Source organism: Engraulis encrasicolus, chromosome 15 (genome assembly GCF_034702125.1).
Source record: "Engraulis encrasicolus isolate BLACKSEA-1 chromosome 15, IST_EnEncr_1.0, whole genome shotgun sequence".
Classification (NCBI taxonomy): Eukaryota; Metazoa; Chordata; class Actinopteri; order Clupeiformes; family Engraulidae; genus Engraulis; species Engraulis encrasicolus.
In genome coordinates, this window is record NC_085871.1 from 10,329,073 (window position 1) to 10,352,960 (window position 23,888).

Sequence of the window (23,888 nt, forward strand, 5' to 3'; positions counted from 1 at the left end):
TTTATTTATTTATTTATTTATTTATTTATTTATTTATTTATTTATTTATTCATTCATTCATTCATTCATTCATTTATTTATTTATTTATTTATTTATTTATTTATTTATTTATTTATTTATTTATTTATTTATTTATTTATGTATTTATTTATGTATGTATGTATGTATGTATGTATGTATGTATGTATGTATGTATTTATTTACTTGTTATGTGTTCATTTATTTTTTTATTTTTTGGAGGTGACCTTAGTCATCAGACATGTACAGGTATTGGAAATTTGAAAGTTAAAAAAACACCAATAATTGAAAATGTTTGAAGCTATTTACATTTGTGTGTGGGATATTCATTGCTCTAATGGACTTGTGCAACTTAGCGCACTCATGCACACGCACGCACGCACGCACGCACGCACGCACGCACGCACGCACGCACGCACGCACGCACGCACGCACGCACACACACACACACACACACACACACACACAAACAGGAGCCGGCCCGCCAGCTGTTCTTCATTCTGGCCACAATAGCAGCCCACTCCAGGAAGCCTCCAGCTGGCTCCAGCCACCACCTCTCTCCTCTCCGTGCCTGTGGGGATCCCTCCCTGTCTGGGTAGTGCTGGGCGATATTCCAGTACGCAGGCTTAGTGTCTGACCTGGGCATGCCAACTCTGAGCAAGTGGTAAGTAAGCCTACTACTAAGGACCTACTACATTTCGACCAAAGGGTGAAATTCAAGTCCTTTCTATTAGATGATTTAATACAACCCACCTTGCTCGTTGGTTACTAAGCCCCAGCAGCCATCGTGCTTCCCTTCTCCACCTGAGAGGATCCCTGCCTGGGCAGCACAGGGCAGCACAGGCCCCTGGAGCCAGACGGTCACCTGCCCCAAAGGGTTTATTAAATTGGACCTCTTTGGTGTAGGGCTGCATGTTTAATGTGCCGCTGTCTTGCGCAGACCTGGGCAGCACTGGTCCCTGGAAACTGACCTGTCACTGGAGCTCCCAAATGGACTGTTAAATTAGACCTGTTTGGGTTAGGGCTTTCTTCATAACATTAAGTTCTACTTCTACATGATTCTATCCAAGACACAAGTTATCTCACATTCTCTAGAAAGTCATGATACGAATGCCGCCTTTTTGAAATCTCGTGGGATCTCTTGAACATCTGGCAGTAGTGCTGCTCTATTCTGGGAATAGCAGATCCACTCAAGCCTGGCAATGCAAATACTAGTTTTCCCTACAGAGTGCACTATTTCATGGGTTACACCTACACCCACAAACTGCCCTGAGACAAATGTGCTCAGTCACACTGTTTCATTTTCCCACAGTTTAACTCAACACACACACGCACACGCACACGCACACGCACACGCACACACACACACACACACACACACACACACACACACACACACACACACACACACACACACACACACACACACACACACACACACACACACACACACACACACACACACACACGTACCCCACAGCACCTGCAGTGAGCTCCAGCAGCAGCAGTGCAGTCATGTGGAGCCTGACTGAGGGAGGTTTTTGTACGGCGCTTTATCACTGTGTGAACACCCATTTACTGTTGATTTTATGTATACTCTGACAGTAGTAAACTCCTGCATCCTCAGCCTGGACATCACTGATGGTCAGAGTGAAGTCACTGTAATCTCCACTGCCACTGAATCTGGATGGAGTCCCAGACTGGAGTGTTTTTACATAATAGATGAGGAGTTTAGGAGCTGCTCCAGGTTTCTGTTGGTACCAGGATAAATCTGGACGTGACTTCCCTGCATCATTAACATCACTGCTGGTTCTACAGTTCAGAGTGACTGATCCTCCCTGTTGAACAGCTTTCACTGCAGGAGTCTGAGTCACAGTGACCTGTCCATATGACTCTGTAGAGAAGAAACATCATCAACTTCTATCACACAGTCACATTCCTCATTTCTAGTTGAATATGAAATGAAATGAATGTCTTACCTGTAAAAGAGGATATAAATATCCAGAAGATCATGAAGATGGGCGTCATGTTGTGTGATTATTTCTCCTCAATGATGACAAACACATACACTGTAGAGCTTCTTATAAGAACACACGAAGACATAAATGTCACCAATGACAGTAGTTATCCAGTCATGCAAATCAGCATCTACATGCAAATATTTCCCTGGAGCTGGCTGATTAATTATTACTGATTAATGTAGTTCACAATAAGTCTGACTGCTGGTATTAAAGCAGCAATTGCAGTGTTATGGAGGAATTCAAAGTAGGCTTTATTTGATTTTAAACATATTTTAATAGAAAATTGAACAAACTTTTACTCCCAAACCTAAAGACTCAGACACCTCTACTACTTTGCAATACTATTGAGATATTATATCTGCTGTATCAACATGTTGAAGACTCAAGATGTTTGAATGGTCATGGCATGGAGATGGATGTGGGCCTACAGTGTGTACTCTGAGAGAGTGTAAGGGGATGGAAGCTGCTTATGGAAGAGGACCCAGTGTCTAAAGGCTCTTATGGGAGGTGTCTTATGTAACATGACATGCAATGGACCATGTGAGCTGCAGCAGTGCTGGACACAAAGCCCATCAATACCATAATAAGCTGTTATTATTTCAAAATTAATTTAAGCAAACGGTGCAGAGAGGTCTATTGGAGACACAGTGGACACACACAGTTAGCAGTGCAGTCATGTGGAGCCTGACTGAGGGAGGTTTTTGTACGGTGCTTTATCACTGTGTGAACACAGATTTGCTGTTGGGATAGTGGAAACTCTGACAGTAGTAAACTCCTGCATCCTCAGCCTGGACATCACTGATGGTCAGAGTGAAGTCTCTCCCATAACTGGATCCTCCACCAGTAAAGCGGCTGGGAGTTGATCCAGAGCGGGTGCTTATATAATACATTAACAGTTTAGGAGCTTCTCCAGGTTTCTGAAGGTACCAGGAGACACAGTTGCTACAGCTTGACATGGAGATACTGGTCCTGCAGTTGAGTGTGATGGTTTGTCCCACAAGAACAGCTCTCCCTACTGGAGTCTGAGTCACAGTAATCTGGCCCCTGCATGCTGAAACATATTGCAAAACCATTTTTCAAAATAGGCTATGTATATGATCTTAATTCTTCAAATAGTCCTCTTTGCTGAGACACATTACCTGTGATACAGAGCAGGAGAGTCCAGATGAATTTGATGTTGTTTGTAATTTTCTTCAGATAATGTCCTCTAGAGTTGAGTGCTCCAGTCCTCGTCTCCCTCACATATAAAGATCTCAGTCAAACATTTCTCAGTTTGGTTATGCAAATGACATACCTTCACCACCTATTCCCACAATACATTCTCATCACCAGTGTTTGTTCTCCATCCCCTGGTGGCCATGAGAGGATATGACAACCAGGCCAACACACTAACATGCATGGATGTTTAAGTTTATTTGGGCCATAGCTCTGACACCATTAATAGCAAAACTGAGACGTTATCCAGTCCACAACTGAATTGGACCAACCCTTAGAAGCAGTGATCAGTAGATGTTTAACACATGGTGAATTAGGTGCTGAATGGTTCCTCGGGGAAACTCCAAACAGTTTATCATCCTGGTGTGTCATTTCACTGACATTGTAGGATTATTGAAAGTATTCATTAAAGCGTTACGAACTGTTATATGATAGCATATAGAGGTTAAGCATAGGCCTACTGTTGCACCCTGTAATTGTTAAATGTATTATTATAAACTAGACCAGTGAGTTAAAGCCTGCCATTGCTACATAGCCAGTCAAAATGACCGAAAAAAAAACAATGTTGTCTAAAACCAAATATTTGAGTTTGTGTTACTGAGACATGGAATTTTGATTAGAAATAAAAACAATACATTAATTTTAATGGCAAATGAGGACCTCAACACTAAAATCATCCATGAGCATCCAAAATATTAATTGATTTAGTAGGCTATGCTCCCAACACTACTACTACTCACTGCTGTATGTTCAACTGCCTGTAACGGCACAGTCAGACAGTAAGGCCCAGTGTAGCGTGAAGAGGTTTTTGTACAGTGCTGTGGTAATAGCCTATAGAAAGCACTTCCGTGTGCCCATCACGGAAAACAATTCCGTGTCCAGGAGCACGGAAAACAATTCCGTGTCCAGGAGCACGGAATTTTGGCAAAATCCGTGCTCCTGGACACGGATTTTGTGTCACAGCACTGTGCTAACTCTATCATTAGAAAATGCATACCAAATGCTAATCAAAAACAAAATAATGCTATAGCAATTTAAATTGTGCCCTGACCAAAACATTCCCTGGAAAAGGTATTTCTCAAAAATATGTCATTTAAGACATATTTTTGAGAAATACCTTTTCCAGTTGGTTGCGAGGTTATCAAACTCATATAATGAATGAAAGAAAACTAGCTGTAAGAAGTAAGAAATGTTTTTTTTTTAGACAAAATATTTGAAATTAGAAAAATCCTGAGAAAACACAAGACTGTGGAAACATAGAGCTGTGGGAGTATAGAGAGCACTTCTGTGTGTCCATCACGGAAAATAATTCCGTGTCCAGGAGCACGGAATTTTGGCAAAATCCGTGCTCCTGGACACGGATTTTGTGTCCTTAACATCCGTGTCCAGGAGCACAGAATTTTTGGAGATCATGTTGATTGATCTGTTATACTGGCTGACAAATATTCTTGTGCTTCGTTATGATTCTGGTTTTGATGTGTTTCAAGTCATCACCTTTTTATCTCGTTTTGTGCCTCTTGTCTTCATTCCCCAGGTGACACCACTCCCAAGCTGACAGTGCTGCCCCCCCTGGACACCAGTGGGAGTACCGCCACGCTCATGTGCCTGGCTAACGGAGGCTTCCCGTCCGACTGGAGCCTGAGCTGGTCTGTAGCGGGGAGCAGCAGGAGCGGGGAGACCAGTCTCTGGGGCCCACAGAAGGACGGCCTGTACAGCTGGAGCAGCACCCTGACCCTCCCTCTCCAGGAGTGGACCCAGGACGTCCCAGTGACCTGCCAGGCAACACGGGGCTCCCAGACTGTCACCAAGATCCTGAAGAAATCAGACTGCTCCTAGGCTCTGCTTTAATGTCATTATGTCATTATTCTGATTTAGAGTGTGTCTGATAGGGACTCTTCCTCTCTTCCTCCCTCTGTGCATGTGCAGCTCTGAGGGACTTTTTCTTTAATCATCCATTTTTTTATTCTGTCATATCATTTGACAATTTGAAGTTCTTGTTGCTTTGATGCCCTCTGGAAGTTGACTATTTCTTAATAAAGAAAGTCAATCAGATCGTAGACTTAATGTTGTCATTCCTTTTGTATTTAAAATGTTTAAATGATCAAAAGGAGGACCTGGGCCTGCAGTAACTAACCCAGTATGTTGGTTTAATTTCTGAATTTAACTGGCTCTCAAGAATGAAAGTACATAAAAACAGACATTCAAAAAAACTGTTCTTTTCCCTCCACAACCTCATTCATATATGTACGTGTAATGACAGTGCATTAAAAAATCAACTACATATTTCCATCCTACACACAATTTATCTACCATTCTCTTAAAAAGTCATGATACTAATGCCGCCTTTTTGAAATCTCGTGGGAACTCTTGAACATCTGGCAGTAGTGCTGCTCTATTCTGGGACTAGCAGACCCACTCAAGCCTGGCAATGCAAATACTAGTTTCTCCCACAGAGTGCACTGTTTCCTGGGTTCACAAACTGCCCTGAGACATCTGTGCTTAGTCACTCTTTCACTTTCCCATAGAGTAGCCTACCTCACACAGAGAGAGAGAGAGAGGGGGGGGGGGGTAGAGAGAGTCACACTCAAGCACAGTGCACTATCCAAAAGCTCTCTCTACTGTAATGTTATTATAAACCCTTGCCGGTTCACTAAAGTTTAATATTTTTTTGGAAAGATTATTCCCATGTTTTTCCCATGACTTTGTTATACGTGTACTCTGTATTTTCTACAGGTATTGCATGTTGCTGATTATGCCCTCTACCATCTCAGTGCTAGTGCAAGAGCAGAGCCCACATGAGGTGGCATGTTATTCCTGATATCATCCACTAGGGGGAGATACTTGAACAGGATCAGGACCAGACTACCAGGCACCACGTGTCATGCTGGGTTGCTCCTTGGAAGTGTAGGCTTACATTTGTGGTAAGAGATCTAGGCCTGACCTTATTCTTGCAGTGACGTCATCAAGTGTGACAGCCTCATGTGATCAATCCTAGTGTGTGTGTGCATTATCCTATTAGAACAGTAGGCCTTTATTATCCCCTAAAATGTCTTCATTTGCTTTTTTAAAGGTAATGCTACTGCTAATTCTACCAAAAGAGTTCATATCTTTTGCAGTGATACAATTCTTTTTTTTAAGATGTCTTCCACAATAACTAGTCAACATTTCACAGCATAATGTGATAATTAATTTAAAATTGGGCACAGTATATCTACACTCTACTTTCTCATGTTCCCCAAATCCAGAGAGTGGAGCTCTAACTAGTAACTCTGTATCCCCACTGTCTCCAGAGAACCAATAGGAAGCTGCCTGCCTTTATCTGTACATGTAGCAGAGAGAAGCCAACATGTCAGTGTAGCAAAGTAATTGGGGGGACATTCTGTACCACAGCTGCAAGGCGAGGGATATGGATGATATTTTATTTAGTTATGTTAAAGGCCACTACTTATCAGACTGTGATAGGGGTAAACAGTAATCTGGCTCTCGTCAGATGGACATAGTGGGATTTATCATAACAATAGGGCTTTGGGGAGCTACACTAGTAGAGTTTGTGCTTTCACATGTATTCCTCTGTCTGCTGCTCCAGATGAGTCCATCCTCCACACTGCTGTTCTGGGATCAGCACTGCCCCCTTTGGCTCCTCTTGGTTGTGTCCACTCTACTCCACCTGCACTCTCTCTTCTGCTGCTGTCCATGGTGCTGAAGCCCCTGCAGCTCCCTCGTGCTGCTTTGCTACTGTGATTGGGAATATCACATGAAATGCATGAATAAATGTTATGTATCCACTCATGCCCTAATAGCAGAGAGAGTAGAGAGAGAGAGGTTCCATTGGCCCATTGTTTCCTGGTTCTATTATGGCCCCCCTTAGGCAGACCTAGGCAGACCTAAGGACTGTTCTATTCAATGCTAGGAGCATTATGACACGCCCCTTTAGGCAGACCAGAACCTGGTCGCGTTAGGTGCCCATAGAAACCTATTATGTTGGCATATCTCTATAGAATATCTCTGCTAANAGTGTGTTTGATTTAGCTTACACATCAACAAGGGAAATGGTACTTGTACTGAATATACAGTTAGGGCCAGAAATATTTGGACAGCGACACAATTATCGTCATTTTCCAACCTATTCCCCACCACAATGGATTTGAAATAAAACAAACAAGCTGTGCATGAACTCAGCATTAATGTGAGGGTGTGAACATCCAAATCGCATCAACAGGATTGACATAGCAACAGTTTTTGTATGTGTTTCCCACTTTGCAAGGGATCAAAAGTAATTGGACAGTAGGCTGCTCAGCTTTTCTCCAGTCAGGTGTGTGTTATTCTTTACTACATCAAAACAATAAATATGATGTTCCCCTTGTATTTATTGATGGTAACGACTACTGACAAAAGCCACAGGGTGAATTCTGAAGATTTTCAGGCTATATTATCATATCATATTAAACCTTAGGTTCTGAACTCATTTGACAATGTTTCACAGTGCAGATGGACAATGACCCAAACCATCATGTGGGAGCCACCAAGTAAAAGTATTTGCAACCAAATATCAAAATGTGAAATTTTGATGCATAAATACTAAACTGTCCAATTACTTTTGGTCCCTTAAAAATTGGGAGGCACTGATAGAAATTGTCATAAGTCCTTCACAGTTCACCCAATTTGGACGCAAACATCCTCATATTATAGCTGAAAGTCTGCAGTTATTGTACATTTTGTTTGTTTCAGTTCAAATACATTGGGATGGTGTACAGCACCAAAAAGATAAAAATTGCGCAGATGTCCAAATATTTATGGTATTCTAACTTCTTATTCTTATTACTGCACCATGTCATATATATGCAGGACTATATGCTGCTTTTAAACACATGTGAACCACTTAACATCACACACACACACACACACACACACACACACACACACACACACACACACACACACACACACACACACACACACACACACACACACACACACACACACACACACACACACAGTCGTACCCCACAGCACCAGCTCTGAGCTCCTGAATCCTCAGCCTGGATGTTACTGATGGTCAGAGTGAAGTCACTGCCAGTGAATCTGGATGGAGTTCAAGACTTGCAGCCATCACAGAAGAGGAGTTTATGAGCTGCTCTAGGTTTCTGTTGGCAACAGGCTAATGTACAATAGTAGACAGGAGGGAGGGAGAGACAGAGAGAGAAAGAGAGAGAGAGAGAGAGAGAGAGAGAGAGAGAGAGAGAGAGAGAGAGAGAAAGACAGAGACACACACACAGAGACAGAGACAGAGACAGACAGACAGACAGACACTACCTCACAGCACCTGCAGTGAGCTCCAGCAGCAGCAGTGCAGTCATGTGGAGCCTGACTGAGGGAGGTTTTTGTATGGCGCTTTATCACTGTGTGAACACATCTTTACTGTTGATATAGTGGTAACTCTGACAGTAGTAAACTCCTGCATCCTCAGCCTGGACATTACTGTTTAGTCAGCCTGCCATGCCCCAAAAATATATGTTTGATGGCATTTTCTGTTAAAAGTTGGCAACCATGCCAGAAGTTATCAGCATGGGCTAAGGTTTCAGAATCACCTGGTTGCCAACACGGAACTTGACCTTTAAGGTCAAATATGAAGGTCAAAAGGTCAACCACGGTCAAATAACCGTTAATTTAGTTAAAATTTGATTTAAAAAAAAGATTTTAAAAGTGGGCAACCATGCCAGAAGTCATCAGCATGGACTAAGGATTCAGAATCAACTTGTTGCCAACACGGAACTTGACCTTTAGGGTCAAATTTAAAGGTCAAAAGGTCAAAAACAATGTATTTTCTGTTTAGTCTATTTTGGCAATTGTATATTCATGGAATTCTTTTTCAAATGTAAGCAATCATGCTAGATGGTATCAGCATGGACTAAGGTTTCAGAATCACCTGGTTGCCAAGATGGAACTTGACCTTTAAGATCAAATTTGAATGTCAAAAACAATGCATTTTCTGTTTTGCCTTTTTTGGAGGGGGGCTTCATATTCATGGAATTCTTTTTCAAAAGTTGACAATCATGCTAGAAGTTATCAGCATGGACTAAGGTTTCATGGTCCATGGTTGCCAGCATGGAACCTGACCTTTAAGGTCAAATTTGAAGGTCAAAAGGTCAACCGGGGTAAAAAAAAAAAAAAAAAAAATGTTTTGGGTTTTCTGTGATGTGCTTTCATAAAATACAAGTTGTTTGCATGATGTATTGAATAATTAGTACCTGGAGATATTTCATATTATTTAAATCATTTTAGGTGAGTGAAAGTATTGGAACAAATAATCGTAAAGAACATAAAACACTCTTTTGATGAGGTTTCGAGAGTCACACTTCACCTACTGTAAGTATCAGATGACTCTGGACAGTGATTAATTAACCTTTTAATTCTACTTAGAGCCCCTTTAAAACCAAGTCTTCAGTGAACAACAAAATCAAGGAAATTTGCCTTTCTGTTCCATTACTTTAGGGGACTGTATATTTAGAAGTTATATAGTCTTTATTATTAGGGTATGAGTGAAAGTGATTATTGCAAATTGTCAATAACAAGAATGCAATTGATCATGTTGTTTCTTTACTTCAATAATAATTAAAACAATAATTAAAATTTAAATGTGATGTCAGTACACACTGGATATTTATGTATTTAAAGGAGCTATTGTTGCTGTTATTACAAAAAGGTTGTGTCATCCAGATCATGTTCTATCCCTACGACGTTTAAACATTCTACATTTAATCACATGCAGGTATACAGGGCTGTCCATTCCTCAGGCAACTGCAGGCATGTATTGCCCACTTGGTTCTACAACCACATCTTATCTGTCCTAGGCTAGTATGTGGAACTGGAGGTTTCCTTTACCACACAGCCATCAAGTGTTGGTCTACAACTTTCCAACCACCTGTCTCCTCATTGTCTTTGTTAATATGTACTTTGTCAGACTGCAGCCATACAGTTGCCTGCTGATTTGCTTATGCAAGATGCAATCCATATGCATCACTTGGTGGTAACATATCAATTGCCTTTTTGTCTTCTGAAAATAGTCAATCAATACCCAAAGATAAGCATGGTGCTTTATACAGGTGACACAAAAACTCAAGCCTGGGAAATTGCAACAGAACATTCTACAGTAGTCATGAGAACATCAAGAGTGCAATACTTGCTCTACTCTTACTGTAGGTTATTTCCTAACCACGATATGACATAGCAAATCAGCAAGTATCCTTCATTGTTATAACTGTTTGAAACACATCAGAAATAACGGAAGTCATTATTTTTTCCATGGAAAGAAGCAAATTCACTGGTGAGCCAAGGCATATCCCATTTCATACCAGCAGCTTAATGTGCTTCACAAAGAAGAATAAAGTAATTGAGATGACCAGAATGAAAATTTAAAAAATGCAAGTTTAAGTTAATTTTATGCTAATGAGCTATGATGAATGTCTAAGGATGACAGGCCAGAGCCCCACCATGATAAGCCAAATCAAACATTAAATTATAGGCCTACTAATTATTCAATATACAGTACCATGCAAACAACTATTTTATGAAAGCACATCACCAAAAAACTGTTTTTTTATTGATCTCGGTTGACCTTTTGACCTTCAAATTTGATCTTAGAGGTCAAGTTCCATACGGTAACCAGGTGATTCTATAACCTTAATCCATGCTGATACGTTCTAGCATGGTTGCCAACTTTTGAAAACAATAATTCCATGGATATAAAGATCACCAAAAAAGACCAGAAAATACATTGTTTTTGACCTTCATATTTGACCTTAAAGGTCAATTCCCTCTTGGCAACCAGGTGATTCTGAAACCTTAGTCCATGCTGATAACTTCTAGCATGGTTACTAACTTTTGAAAAAGATTTCCACGAACACAGTCCCCCAAAAAGTCAAACCTTAAAATACATAGTGTTTGACCTTTTTAACCTTCAAATTTGACCCTAAAGGTCAAGTTCCATGTTGGCAACCAGGTGATTCTGAAACCTTAGCCCCTGCTGATAACTTCTGGCATGGTTGCCAACTTTTGAAAAGTAATTCCATGAATATACAGTTCCCAACAAAGACTAGCAAGAAAATACCCTGTTTTTGACCTTTTGGCCTTCAAATTTGAACTAAACTAAAGGTCAAGTTCAGTGTTGGCAACAAGTTGATTCTGAATCCTTAGTCCATGCTGGTGACTTCTGGCATGGTTGCCCACTTTTAACAACTTTGTAACAATTTTTAACTAAATAACACTGTTATTTGACCGTGGTTGACCTCTTGACCTTCATATTTGACCTTAAAGGTCAAGTTCCGTGTTGGCAACCAGGTGATTCTGAAACCTTAGCCCATGCTGATAACTTCTGGCATGGTTGCCAACTTTTAACAAAAAATGCCATCAAAAGTTTATTTAAGCACCTTAGCTTCTGATGGCAGGCTGACTGATGGTCAGAGTGAAGTCACTGCCATAACTGGATCCTCCACCAACAAAGCGACTGGGAGTTGATCCAGAGCGGGTGCTTATGACATAAATTAACAGTTTAGGAGCTTCTCCAGGTTTCTGGAGGTACCAGGAAAACCAGTTACTAGTGATGGGGCTGCTGCTCCTGCAGTTGAGTGTGATGGTTTGTCCCACAAGAGCAGCTTTCACTGCTGGAGTCTGAGTCACAGTATACTGGCCTCTGCATACTGAAATAAATGATAAATACAGAACACTGATTTGTACAACATATAGTACAGTTGTATAGTATAGTTGAATGTTTAAATATTCAACTTTCTCAGAAACATTACCTGTGATACAGAGCAGGAGAGTCCAGATGATGAATGTGATGTTGTTTCATTTTCTTCAGATAATGTCCTCTAGAGCTTGAGTGCTCCAGTCCTCGTCTCCCTCTCATATAAAGATCTCAATCACACGTTTCTCAGTTTAGTTATGCAAATTATCTACATTTTCTTCACCACCCATTCCCACCACATCCAATGTGTTCTCCATCCCCTGGTGGACATAACAGGAAATGATGACAAAGCCAACACACTAACATGCAGGGATATTTATGTTTCTTTTGGCCATAGCTTTGACACCATTAATAGCAAAACTAAGAGGTTATCCAGTCCCCACCTGAAGTGGACCAAACCTCAGAACCAGTGATCAGTAAATCATCAAATCATGTTTATCACAGCAGGACATGGTGAACGAGTGATTAGAAGATCACGTTCATCACAGGACATGGTTATTGGTTAGTTAGATGTTGGATGGTTCCTGGGGGGAACTCCACACAGTTAAACATTCTGTGTCAGTAAAGTTTGAGGAGAGAGGATACGCTGCCTAATCTACTGACAGTTTACAGCATGCATCAGCAACCATGTAACAAGGTATTGAACTTAGTCAGAAAAAATGTCATGCTTTTATATAGTAGAGGTTAATCATAGGCCTGTAGGCCAACTGACATTGGACTCACTAATTATTACACTTACATAAACTAGACCAGTGAGTTAAAGTCTGCCATTGCTGCATAGCCAGTTAAAATGTCAGAAAACAATGCTGTCTAAAACTGAACACAGAGACCATGACCACACCTTTTACTATTTGAATGTAATGTTAATTAGAAATAAAACAATGATTTCCTTTCAATGGCAAATGATGAGAATGTCGACCCTAAAATCATCCATGAACTCCAAAAGGTGAGTTGGTAAGCTACACAGTCACAGTCTCACAGTCAAGCCCAGTGTAGCATGAAGAGGTTTTTGTATGGCGCCTCTATGAGTTTGTATCACTGTGGTACACGTTTGGAGGAGGCAGCAGACTTGACGTGGGAAGTAAGTCAACCGTTTTCATAATTTTAACCAGGATTCAATTTCAGTTTCAAACTATTTTACCTAGCCTAGTTAAGGGTCTGTTTTAGATTGATAAAAAATTGACTTCAATTTGTTGTGTTTCTCAGATGAGTTTGTCCTTTTAATGGTACAGTGGCTTGTGTGCTTTAACAGTTGGAGTTAGTGAAATTGTGTCTTTTCTCGAGTTCCTAAAACATGAGGCTATTTTACTGTAGCCCACTGTGAAGGATTTTGGTCTGGGTGAAAATTGTATTTATGGCCTGTGGTGCACATTTGGCAGTAAACATGATGTAGGAAGCAGCTGAATTATTCCATTTTTTATTGTTTGGAGTGTGTGACTATTAATGATTTAAAATCTACGTATACTATGGATAAATTACTTTGCACTTGTGAGTACAGCACTATGAACACTTCATATGGGTAGTGGGGAATATGCATCATAACTTGTTTTAAAATGCATGCCCATGGCAAAATCTTATTTTATTGTGTTATCAGTGGTTTGTGCTTAATTTATGCAGGTTGTGTCTTCTCAAAAGTATTTAAGAACAGATTGCACACTGAAATTAATGTGCATTTAGAGAAAAATCTGAGTAGAATTCTGTAAATCAAGACTAAAGCCTGAAACCTGAAACCTAAAACTCTGTGTTCTCTGAAACATTCTACATACTATGTATTACTAAATATGTTTTCCCAAATTAAGAAGGAAACCAATGTACAATGCTACAGTGATTTGAATTCAAATTCAAATTCTTTATTAAAGGAAAGCCCCTTGAGATGAACATCTCATAGTCATTTTCAAGAGGGTCCTGTGAGTTATATTACAGTGTTACATTGCATTGATCTGTTACATTACCTTTGTGCCTCTGACTGGTTTTGATGTTTTATCTCATACCCTTGTTTCTCTCATTTTGTCCTTCTTGTCTTCATTCCCCAGGTGACACCACTCCCAAAGTGACAGTGCTGCCCCCCCTGGACACCAGCGGGAGTTCGGCCACGCTCATGTGCCTGGCTAACGGAGGCTTCCCGTCCGACTGGAGGCTGAGCTGGTCTGTCGCGGGGAGCAGCAGGAGCGGGGAGACCAGTCTCTGGGGCCCACAGAAGGACGGCCTGTACAGCTGGAGCAGCACCCTGACCCTCCCTCTCCAGGAGTGGACCCAGGACGTCCCAGTGACCTGCCAGGCAACACGGGGCTCCCAGACTGTCACCAAGATCCTGAAGAAATCAGACTGCTCCTAGACTCTGATTTAATGTCTGCCATTATTTTGATTTGTATTGAGTGTGTCTGACAGGGACTCTCACTCTCTGTGTGTGTGTTCAAGTCTGAGTGACTTTTTAAAAATCATCCTTTAGTTCTTGCATATCATTTGAGAATCTGAAGAGCTTTTTGCTTTGAGCTTTTATGGCATTCTGACTATTTCTGAATAAAGAAAATCACAGTTTTAGACTTTGCTTTAGTCATTGCTTTTGTCTTTACAATGGTGAAATCTTTTCATGTTGCTTTCATTTCTGCATTTCACTGCCACTCAACAATGAAAGTACATAACAATGGTTAAAAAAAGTATTAAATGCTTGGCTATAGTATCAAATGTTAAATAGGATCACAAGGTTTAAAAATTACAGACATTTAAAAAAAAAAAAACCTTCAGGCATTTCCACTCCACCACATTTGAATGTGTCATATAGGACAATGCCTGAAGACAATCTGATAAAATCGTGTCTTTCATAAAATTATGTTAATATTTACACTTACATTTACATGCCATAGGCCGAATTTCATCCTACACAAGGTCTTTACAAAAATTAATTTCTACTTCTACATATTTCCCTCCTACACACTAGTTATCTATCATCCATTACTGCATGGTATGGGAACTGCTCTCAAGCCAACAGGAGAGCTCTACAGAGGGTTGTGCGTACAGCTCAGAATATATGCGGCTGTGACTTACCCTCCATACTGGAGCTATTTGAGGGAAGGAGCATCAGGAAGGCAAAGAAAATCTTGGCTGATCCTAGTCACCCCAACCATGGACTGTTTACTATGTTACCATCTGGGAAACGGTACAGAAGCCTGAAATCTCATACTACCAGACTCCAAAGTAGTTTCTTCCACCAAGCAATAAGATTACTGAATTCATGCTGAAGACAACAAGGCACTTTCTTTGCACTTTTTCCCACCCCCCCCCTCTTTTTTTTTATTTTTATTTTTAAAATCTTTTTGAGGACACAAGAAAAACACAACAATTTTTACTCTTTATAGGCTTCAAACCTATAATAAGACGTAATAAACTAATCTTGAATCTTGAATCTTGAATCTCTATCCTTCTCTAAAAAGTCCTGATTCTAATGCAGCCTTTTTGAAATCTCGTGGGAACTCTTGAACATCTGGCAGTAGTGCTGCTCTATTCTGGGACTAGCAGACCCACTCAAGCCTGGCAATGCAAATACTAGTTTCCCCCACAGAGTGCACTGTTTCCTGGGTTACACCTACAGACACAAACTGCCCTGAGACATCTGTGCTTAGTCACACACTCAGAGACAGACACAGAGAGAGAGAGACAGACAGAATTACAGACAGACAGACAGTACACAGTGCGCTATCCAAAAGCTCTCTCTACTGTAATGTTATTATAAACCCTTCCCAGTTCACTAGTTGACGTAAGACTTCTAAGCCTTACTACAGGGTTAAAGACGAGTTGTGATTTTTTTTGTTCCGCACTCATATAACTATCAAAAAAGTAAATAAATGAATTTTGAATGTTATGCTGATAAACAGCATAGTCTGGTTTCTCATTTCAGTAACATTTAAAGAAAAATAATTGTCAATGTATGTGTGAAATAATCTCATAAAGTGCAAAAATGTCATTCAGTGTAATGGTCTGAACTTAAAAATCACCAATACATCCTTGAATAATTATGCCAATGTAGCACAAGTAGAACAAGTGTGCCAACAAAATTATTTTTTCACTCTCTGGGCATAATTCTAGAAGTGTTCCTGTTATTGTATTAAAAGCACATTTCATTACTATTTAATTTTGATATTCAAATCATCTTTTGTCCGGATTTTCATTTTCTTAGATGTCATTCAGTGTAATAAGATCAACATGGTGATTTTAAATCATAATAAAAAGTGATATTCACACAACAATATGTGACATCATCAAAAGGACCCCTGGGGACCCCTTAAGTGATGATGCAAAGGAAGATTCTTGTGCTTCATTGGTTGAAAATTCTGTATTTTTACCTTGTGGTAACAGCGTCCACAAAAACAGATGTCATTCAGTGAAATGTCAAAAAGTACTTTTATACTCAGATATTCATCCAAACAAGCATGTTTTGTAAATAGTCATAGTAAACATTGTGGGTCAAAGTCATTGTTTTATGTAGGGTGTCTAATATAAGGGTCATTTCATTCAGTGTAATCGGTTCATAATTGTATATTAAGAATCAAAACTGCAATATAAGTAGCAATATTATTATAACATACAATAATATGATGATACTACTTGAAATTATGACTTTTATTGTTATCACCATTATAACATTGTTATTACCATGTAGCACCCATATTACTGGTTCGATTCAGGGATTTTGTAAGTTGAACATGAATTATCAGAACACTCTAAGTCGAAATCCCTGAAATCTGCAGGTTAACAGCCAACATTTTCTTTTTAATTATTTTAGGCCTACGTACGTTTTTTGCCAAGGCGTCATTCAGTGTAATAATTGTGGACATTCAGTGAAATGCACATTTTAATGTGGAAATAGAGTAAAATTCTTACAAAACGTATTTGCTTAGCACAACACATGCGGGAGTATACAAACAAAATTTAATTGTGTATTTTAAACTGATTTTCTCCTCAGTGGGAACACTTCTTATTGTTAAATGGGTAAAATGCACTTGGTAAAATAATACCAACACTGTAAAAATATTTCCAAATGCCACTAACTAGGAAATGTTTGGTTTGATGAAGACCTTAAATATGGCCCTTTACTATGTTATGTAGATTATTTAATTTTTTTAATGTCATCCATGTTTTTTTGCATTACCAACTGTATTATAGTGCATTACACTGAATGACATTTTATGGGTAAAAATGGGCTAAAATGCATGTTCCTTACTATTTTCTGAACAGAAAATAATAAACTTAATCACTCTACACTCCAATGTGCCCAAAAAAGTTGCAAAACGGTGTCAGGGAACAGTTTTATGTTTTTGAGTCCTGACAACCCTGTTTCGTCTTTGACCCTACAGACATTATTCTGACATGAGTGTGTGGTTAAATTTTATCTTATATGATTCATATGCAGATTATTATATGTACATGTCTATGCAGGAATATTGAGATATGTGTATATGACTATATGTGTATATGTCTGTGACTGTATATATATAATTCCAGTATGTCTGTATTGAGTGTCAGCTCAGCTGAGGTGTGAGTGAGCTAATTAGCATCTGTAAGGGCCTGGCAGGGCCATGGGGCTGTGTGAGCTCACACAGTATAAAGGCGCTGAGAGGACACAGCAAAGTGTGCATTCTACCGTGGAAGATCAGCGAGAATGATGTTCTATCGCTGGGATGTTGCCCTGTTCTTATGGAGCAGTTATGAATAAAGAAATCTGCAGAAAACTCATCGGACCCAAAGTGCTTGTCTGACAGTAATAGAGAAAATACCCACATTTAATGGTGTCAGAAGTGCGATGATGATGCAGCTGCAGACAGGGGAAAGATGGACTATTCCAGGAAGGACAACATCTCAAAAAACTTGGCCAAGTAAGAAGTGGAAGAAACCTACTGGAAGAAGTTCATCAAAGACCTGCCGACGGCAAAAGTTGGACCGCATTCTGGGCCCGGTGAGTAGATTCCAATAACGTTAATTATTTCAAATAATTGTATTATGTTAGCCGAAGGAAGTGGGAAGTTAAGCTGAAATGTACCGTTGTTTGAAATGATGAGGTTGGGGGAACATAAAGAAACCAAAAATGGATGATCCAGCGTATTACCGAGGATGAGGGAGTGTTTGAGTTATACAAATGGCGGACACTGCACACTTTTATGTGGCCTATTAGAAGCGGTGTACAATATGAACGGCGTATGTGGTAGGTGGTCGATTTCAAGGTCTTAGGCTGGACAGGCACATTTTTGGATATGATTGGACGATCAGCAAATTTAGATGCTCAAAATATTGTTCTTTGGGGGAGGGAGAGTGCGTAAACTAGGGTAGCACACTGCACACTGAAATATGTGGCCTTAAAAGCAGTGTTTAAATTCTGAAGAGGATTCATGCGATAGGTGGTCGAACCCAAAGACGTATGATGGGCAGTCGTATTTTTGTGAGAATCGGCCAAATGGAGCGCTGAGTGATGGATGGATGATCTTATGTACTGATGTTATCAAAGGGTGTGTGGCGAATGACAAGGTGGCTAGATCATGTATATGACAAGAAGCTATGATTTATGAACGAGGTTTGAATTGGTAGAAGGACTTTCATAATATCTTTGATGTAAGACAGGCACAGTTCATTACGAGAGATCTCGGTGTGTATGGTAGGCCTACTGTGTGTGTGTGTGGTATTACTCAAGGAGCAGAGGAATAATTGTATGGACAAATTTAAATACTAGGTGAAGATGTTTAGCTTTTTCCCCGTCGGAAGATGAATTATGGATCAACCTCTGGTGTAATTTTAATAGTGGAAGTTAATATTTTTTGCTGTATGTGAATTTGGGCATAGAGAGAGAGAGAGAGAGAGAGAGAGAGTATGCCAATGTGTGTGAAGTGTTAGTGTGTGTGTGTGTGGATCCACAGAATGTATGTGTGTGTGATTTTGTGTGGCTCTGTATATGGTGTGATATCAGAGAGAAGAAAAGAAAAAGAGAAAGAAAGGAGAAAGAAAAAAGAAAAAAGAGACAACATTGATTGGCTTGTAGGTAATGATTGGATTGAAAGATGAGAAGAAAGTACAGAGAAGTAAAAGGTTTTTGAAAGTGTGAAAATAGATGGAAAGAATTATTTCTTTTGGATGGAGATATCGAGTGTAGAAGGAACAGGTCAGGTAGGGATAAAAAGCAAAGGGCTGAGAGGCCATATAGACTGTGTATAGGGTTGCCAACCGTCCCTTGAAATACGGAATCGTCCTGTATTTAGAGATAAAAGTACGGGTTCCGTATTGAACTGAAACGGGACACGGGACGTTAGAATGCAGGAAATTACATCTAAGAAATGCAAAATTTTCTGGGGGACGACCCCCAGACCCCCGGCACGATGAAGTGTCCCGTATTTTTTTCATTGACAGTTGGCAACCCTAACTGTGTTGGCTGGAATTATTTCAGTGTATAATATACATGGCAAGATAGGAAGGTAGCCTACTTTGAAACATAGAATAATAATGGAAGAAGGAATGAAGTGGAGAACAAGGTAACTAAAGAGTGGAAGCTAACAGAGTGGTGACATGGCGAGTAAATTGGTTGGTGGTTGCGGCTGTATGACATCTGTTCAATAAGCTTTGACTGGGTTGAATGTGAAATCATATGGGCTAGCAGGAAGTGTGGAAGTCTGAATGGCTATGCAGAAATTTGAATTGGGGTGAAAATGCATGCAGTGTGAACTGATAAGGTATTTTAACATCATACGAGGAGAAAAGGTAAATTTCTGTGAATGTGTGGTACTCTGTTTGGCCACTAGGGGTTAATTACCATGGCAATGGGGAGAGAGATGGAAGCTGAAGTGACTGTTTGGAAGCTGGAAGCCGGAACTAGCTTTTAAATTTTCATTTGAGAAGAGCGGAATGGAATGGAATATTTTTTTAGAAAAAAATAAAATAAAATAAAATAAAATAAAATAAAGAAGGAGAAACATGGGAACAGAAGTCGCTGAAAATTAAGGGTACTTGGCTTGGTGACAGAGAGCTGTGTCTGCCCCAACATAGAGGTCTGTGAGGGTCTTTATAAATGTAAATGAATGTGTCAAGGAGAGGTGCCGATGGTCTGGAAGGAAAACATTAACATGTCTGATCTTGATGAATTAAAGAAAGCAATGAATGTAAATGTGCTGGCAACTGGGAGTTGAGAATACTTAAAATATATTTGCAATACATTGATGACCAGGGGGCAAGGAGTGGTTGACAGCCTATGGGGGGTGAAAACCCAGTGTGATTTAACAGGGGGTGAACTCCCAGACTGGCTGGGCCCTGTGGGCAACTGGGTTATCACTGGTCTGAAGTGGTTCTTAGACTTTTAAAATTGGCTGTTAAACATTTCAAAGAAAGGAGGGACTGAAAGAACTCAAAGTTAACAAACAATTTAGCATGGAGTGAATGAAGAAGACAGGAAGGTCTTAGCTTAAATTGGATTATGATAATGGGCTGCGATGGACAAAGGGTGGAAGTGTTTAGTCTGCTGAGAGAAGAGAGAACTTCAATGCTATGGACAATGTACCAGGGTAGACAAAAGGTAATTAACAGAGTCAGCATTCCTTGGCAAGAAGAAAAGATCAAATAGGCTAGTGACACATTGGTAAGGGCGTAGCAGCAATTGGTAGATTTAAGGTGAGAGAACATTTGGAGTGATAAAAGCAAAATACTATAGAGTTTCATGGATAGCATAGAAGTGCATTAGGTAGCAAAAAATCAGGATACAATGCTCAAAATTTCAAAGTACTTATTGTCTAATAGGTTAACATGTTAGATAATGGTCTGAGATAAAAAGCTTGTATGTATGAGAGTGGGTCAAATGCAATGAGTGAAAAAGTGAGGAATGACTGTGGTGTGTCAGCAGAGAGAGATGGATATTTCTGTGTATGGTTGTATTAGATATGCCAAGTTTAAAGATATCAGGAACTACAGAGGAGTGTAATGGCATTTGTATATCAATCAATAGCATAGAAATTGTATGGAGAGAATGTGTGGAATAGGTGGCTGAGAGAAATTTGGTTTAGAAAATGGAATGCAAATATGAAAGTGAGCGAGATTGAATGTATGAAGTACAATTTGAATTGCTCAATGGAGTATTTGGAATTACCGGATATTTATCTGAAAGAGTGGAAAAGAGACTGGTGAAGAGGAGTTGACATTTTAACTAATAGCATGAGGCTTCACCGAGGGAAAAGGTGTTTGCAATTGAATATTGAATGGCCACAATGTTGATTGAAAACCCTGATTAGCTGGAAGAAGTCACAGAAGGTGTGAAGGGGGCTCCAGCAGAAGGTGAAACTAGTTTGAACTAATACGTTATGAAAGCAGACAGAGGGGGCAGGGAAGAAGCCCTGCAGTGGCATGTAAATGGTTAAGAGATCCTAAGAGTGAACAAGACTTGCAAAGGGAAAAGTTGATATGATATAATTGGTGAAAAATAAAAATAAAAATCTGAACGGTGCAGGAAACTTTGGCAACTTAAAAAAGGAAACAAATTTGATTGGGGAGATATGGTAGTGAACGAAGGGAAAACATTTTTGGAAATACAGGGGTGTTTGCAAAGGAAAAGGGGGTTGGAATCATTTCAATGGAATCAATTCAAGCAAGCAATGCAGTTGGAAACGCCCTACTGCATGTCATCTTTTTGCATGAAGCTATGAAACATATCTAACAACTAACCCCAACTAACATCTTAATTAACAAAAGGTAATGTTTCCCCACTAAAATTAACAATGGGTCTGTTTCCAACCGCTGAAAGAGAATCAAATGAACCGAAATCCAGTGAAAAGGCTGGAGAATTGGGAGTTACAAATGTAGTTTTCACAATTGTAGCTTAGGCTACAAAAGTGAAAAAAGGGGGGTGCATAGGTTGATTAAACATGGAAAGAAAAAATAGAAGATTAGAAAATTGGCAAAGAAAAGTGGAAAATTGACAGGATTTAGAGAAAAAATTAGAAGAAATTTGAAGAAATTTGAAATTTATAGTTGAAAGAGGTTTACATAATTCAGGAGGTAAGTTAAAGGAGAGGATTTAAGAAAATTGCTATAGAATTTGACTGGAGAGAAGAGAACAAATTGTTTAGATTGATGATAAAAATGAGTAGATGAGATAGGAATTAAAATTGTTTAGAGATTGAATTGTGTGATTAATTTGATTGTACAGTTTGATTGTGTATGTCTGAGTTGGCTAATGAATGAGAGTGTGAAATTGAGATAGTCTATCCAAAGAATTGATACTGCGCTCGCTGTTTGTGTCTCACAGGTCGACCAGGGCGGAGATGATGGCCAGTGGATTGCAACGGAGGAGACGATGGGGCTTAAAGGAGACAGTCGTCAGCTAACAATGACGATGGGAGCCAGCTAAGAAGAAGCCAGACGGTGTGGCCACCAGAACAGGAGGCCAGACAACAGGAGACAGGAGACCACAACATAACAACAGCCTTCCCATGGGCTGACTCGGGGGGTCAATTCAACAAAGGAAGAAATTTCACACCTGAGGCAAACTAGGATGGATGCAAAGTGAATTAACAAAGCATCAAATAGACTGGGCACATCTACTGTCGAAATGGGGGAACTGTCTTCGAAGTGGAAACGAAGGAACACAACATCAGACAATGCATACATTTCAAAGGACTTCAGAAATCCCTAACACATGAAAGCAACCGAAACACAACACTTTGGAACACAAATGTTCAACCTCGAAAGGAGCTAAGACAGGATTAAAAGTCATTAACACCTTGATGACACAACAAACAACAGCAAGCCAAATTGCATACATCACAGAGAACAATAGACTCTTTGCGACTGAGCCATTGAGGAGGAAGCAGTGACAGAAGCAAGAAGTCACATGGGCATGACAGTGAATTAAATTGTGTAACTGTGTTTGAACTGTTGAAAGAGCAGGATGAATCAGCTAGGAATGTTATGATGAGAAAGTTGATTAAGTTCTGACACAGAGCTAGACAAGGTGCCATATCAATCAGAGTTAATGTACAGAATGTCAGATTCTTGCCACTTACACAACTTGATTATTTAGCAATGTAAACATGAATCATATAACAACAGAATAATTCATTAGAGGTCAAATCACGGCAATAGCTGAGTGAAAATAGTGTGATATTTCATATTCATTGATAGGATGACAAAGTGTGTGCAATGTATTTGTGAAATGATATGATTGGATATTCCTGGTAGTCTGAAGACAGTAAATTGATAAGCAAATAGCGAAGAGACATATAACTAATCAAATATTTAGTGTAACTCAAGACAGTGTAGAATGGTCAACATAGACTAGAAGCATTTCCAGAAAAAGGCCCTTTATAAGGGTGTTAGAAGCATTTTTTAGTAAAAGTTGGGAACCTAGACAATTAGAGTACCCTGAATTCAGCTAGCCTGGTTCCCAAACTGAATTTTGAGTTTTTGACCATGAAATGGGCAAAAAACAAAATGGCCGCCGAAATTCTTGATTTTGGGCAGAATACGTTAGAAAGTATCACTTCTCCATGGAAATAAATGTGCAATGCTCACATATTTGCATTTAAGATGTATTCCTACACTTACACAAAGGCAAAATGTCATGGCAAAAAGATAAAAATGACTATAATTATGCCTTTTTATAATGTGATATCCTCGTAAACTGGCATTCAATAGCAATAGCTTCCGTAAAGCACATTATCATACACAATTGTCATTCAATAAGATTTGGAAAGAAAAAGAGAGAGAAAGAAGATAGTATTATCTAAAAAACGAAATATTGGAACATGAATATGTCCCCGGTTCTTTGAAGGAGATGAGTGAGCCATCTCTATGGGAGCACACTCTCAGCTGTACGATTAGCTGAAGACCTTTGCAATCACGCCAAAGGTCCAATCAACTGCGTCGTGGG

General features: G+C 39.6%; 2 gene segments (V, D, J or C); both read left to right on the plus strand.

The window, feature by feature from the left end:
- Positions 1-5,273, plus strand: part of LOC134463761 (Ig lambda chain C region-like) — a 56,077-nt gene extending 50,804 nt beyond the window's left edge. The window contains 1 exon segment of the C gene segment in view: positions 4,790-5,273. Coding sequence covers positions 4,790-5,091 — 302 coding nt within the window.
- Positions 5,274-11,854: 6,581 nt separating this feature from the next.
- LOC134464816 (Ig lambda chain C region-like) lies at positions 11,855-14,333 on the plus strand. The segment is given in 3 exon segments: positions 11,855-11,887; positions 13,028-13,079; positions 14,032-14,333. Coding segments are annotated over 3 exon segments (387 nt in total).
- Positions 14,334-23,888: the final 9,555 nt, after the last annotated feature.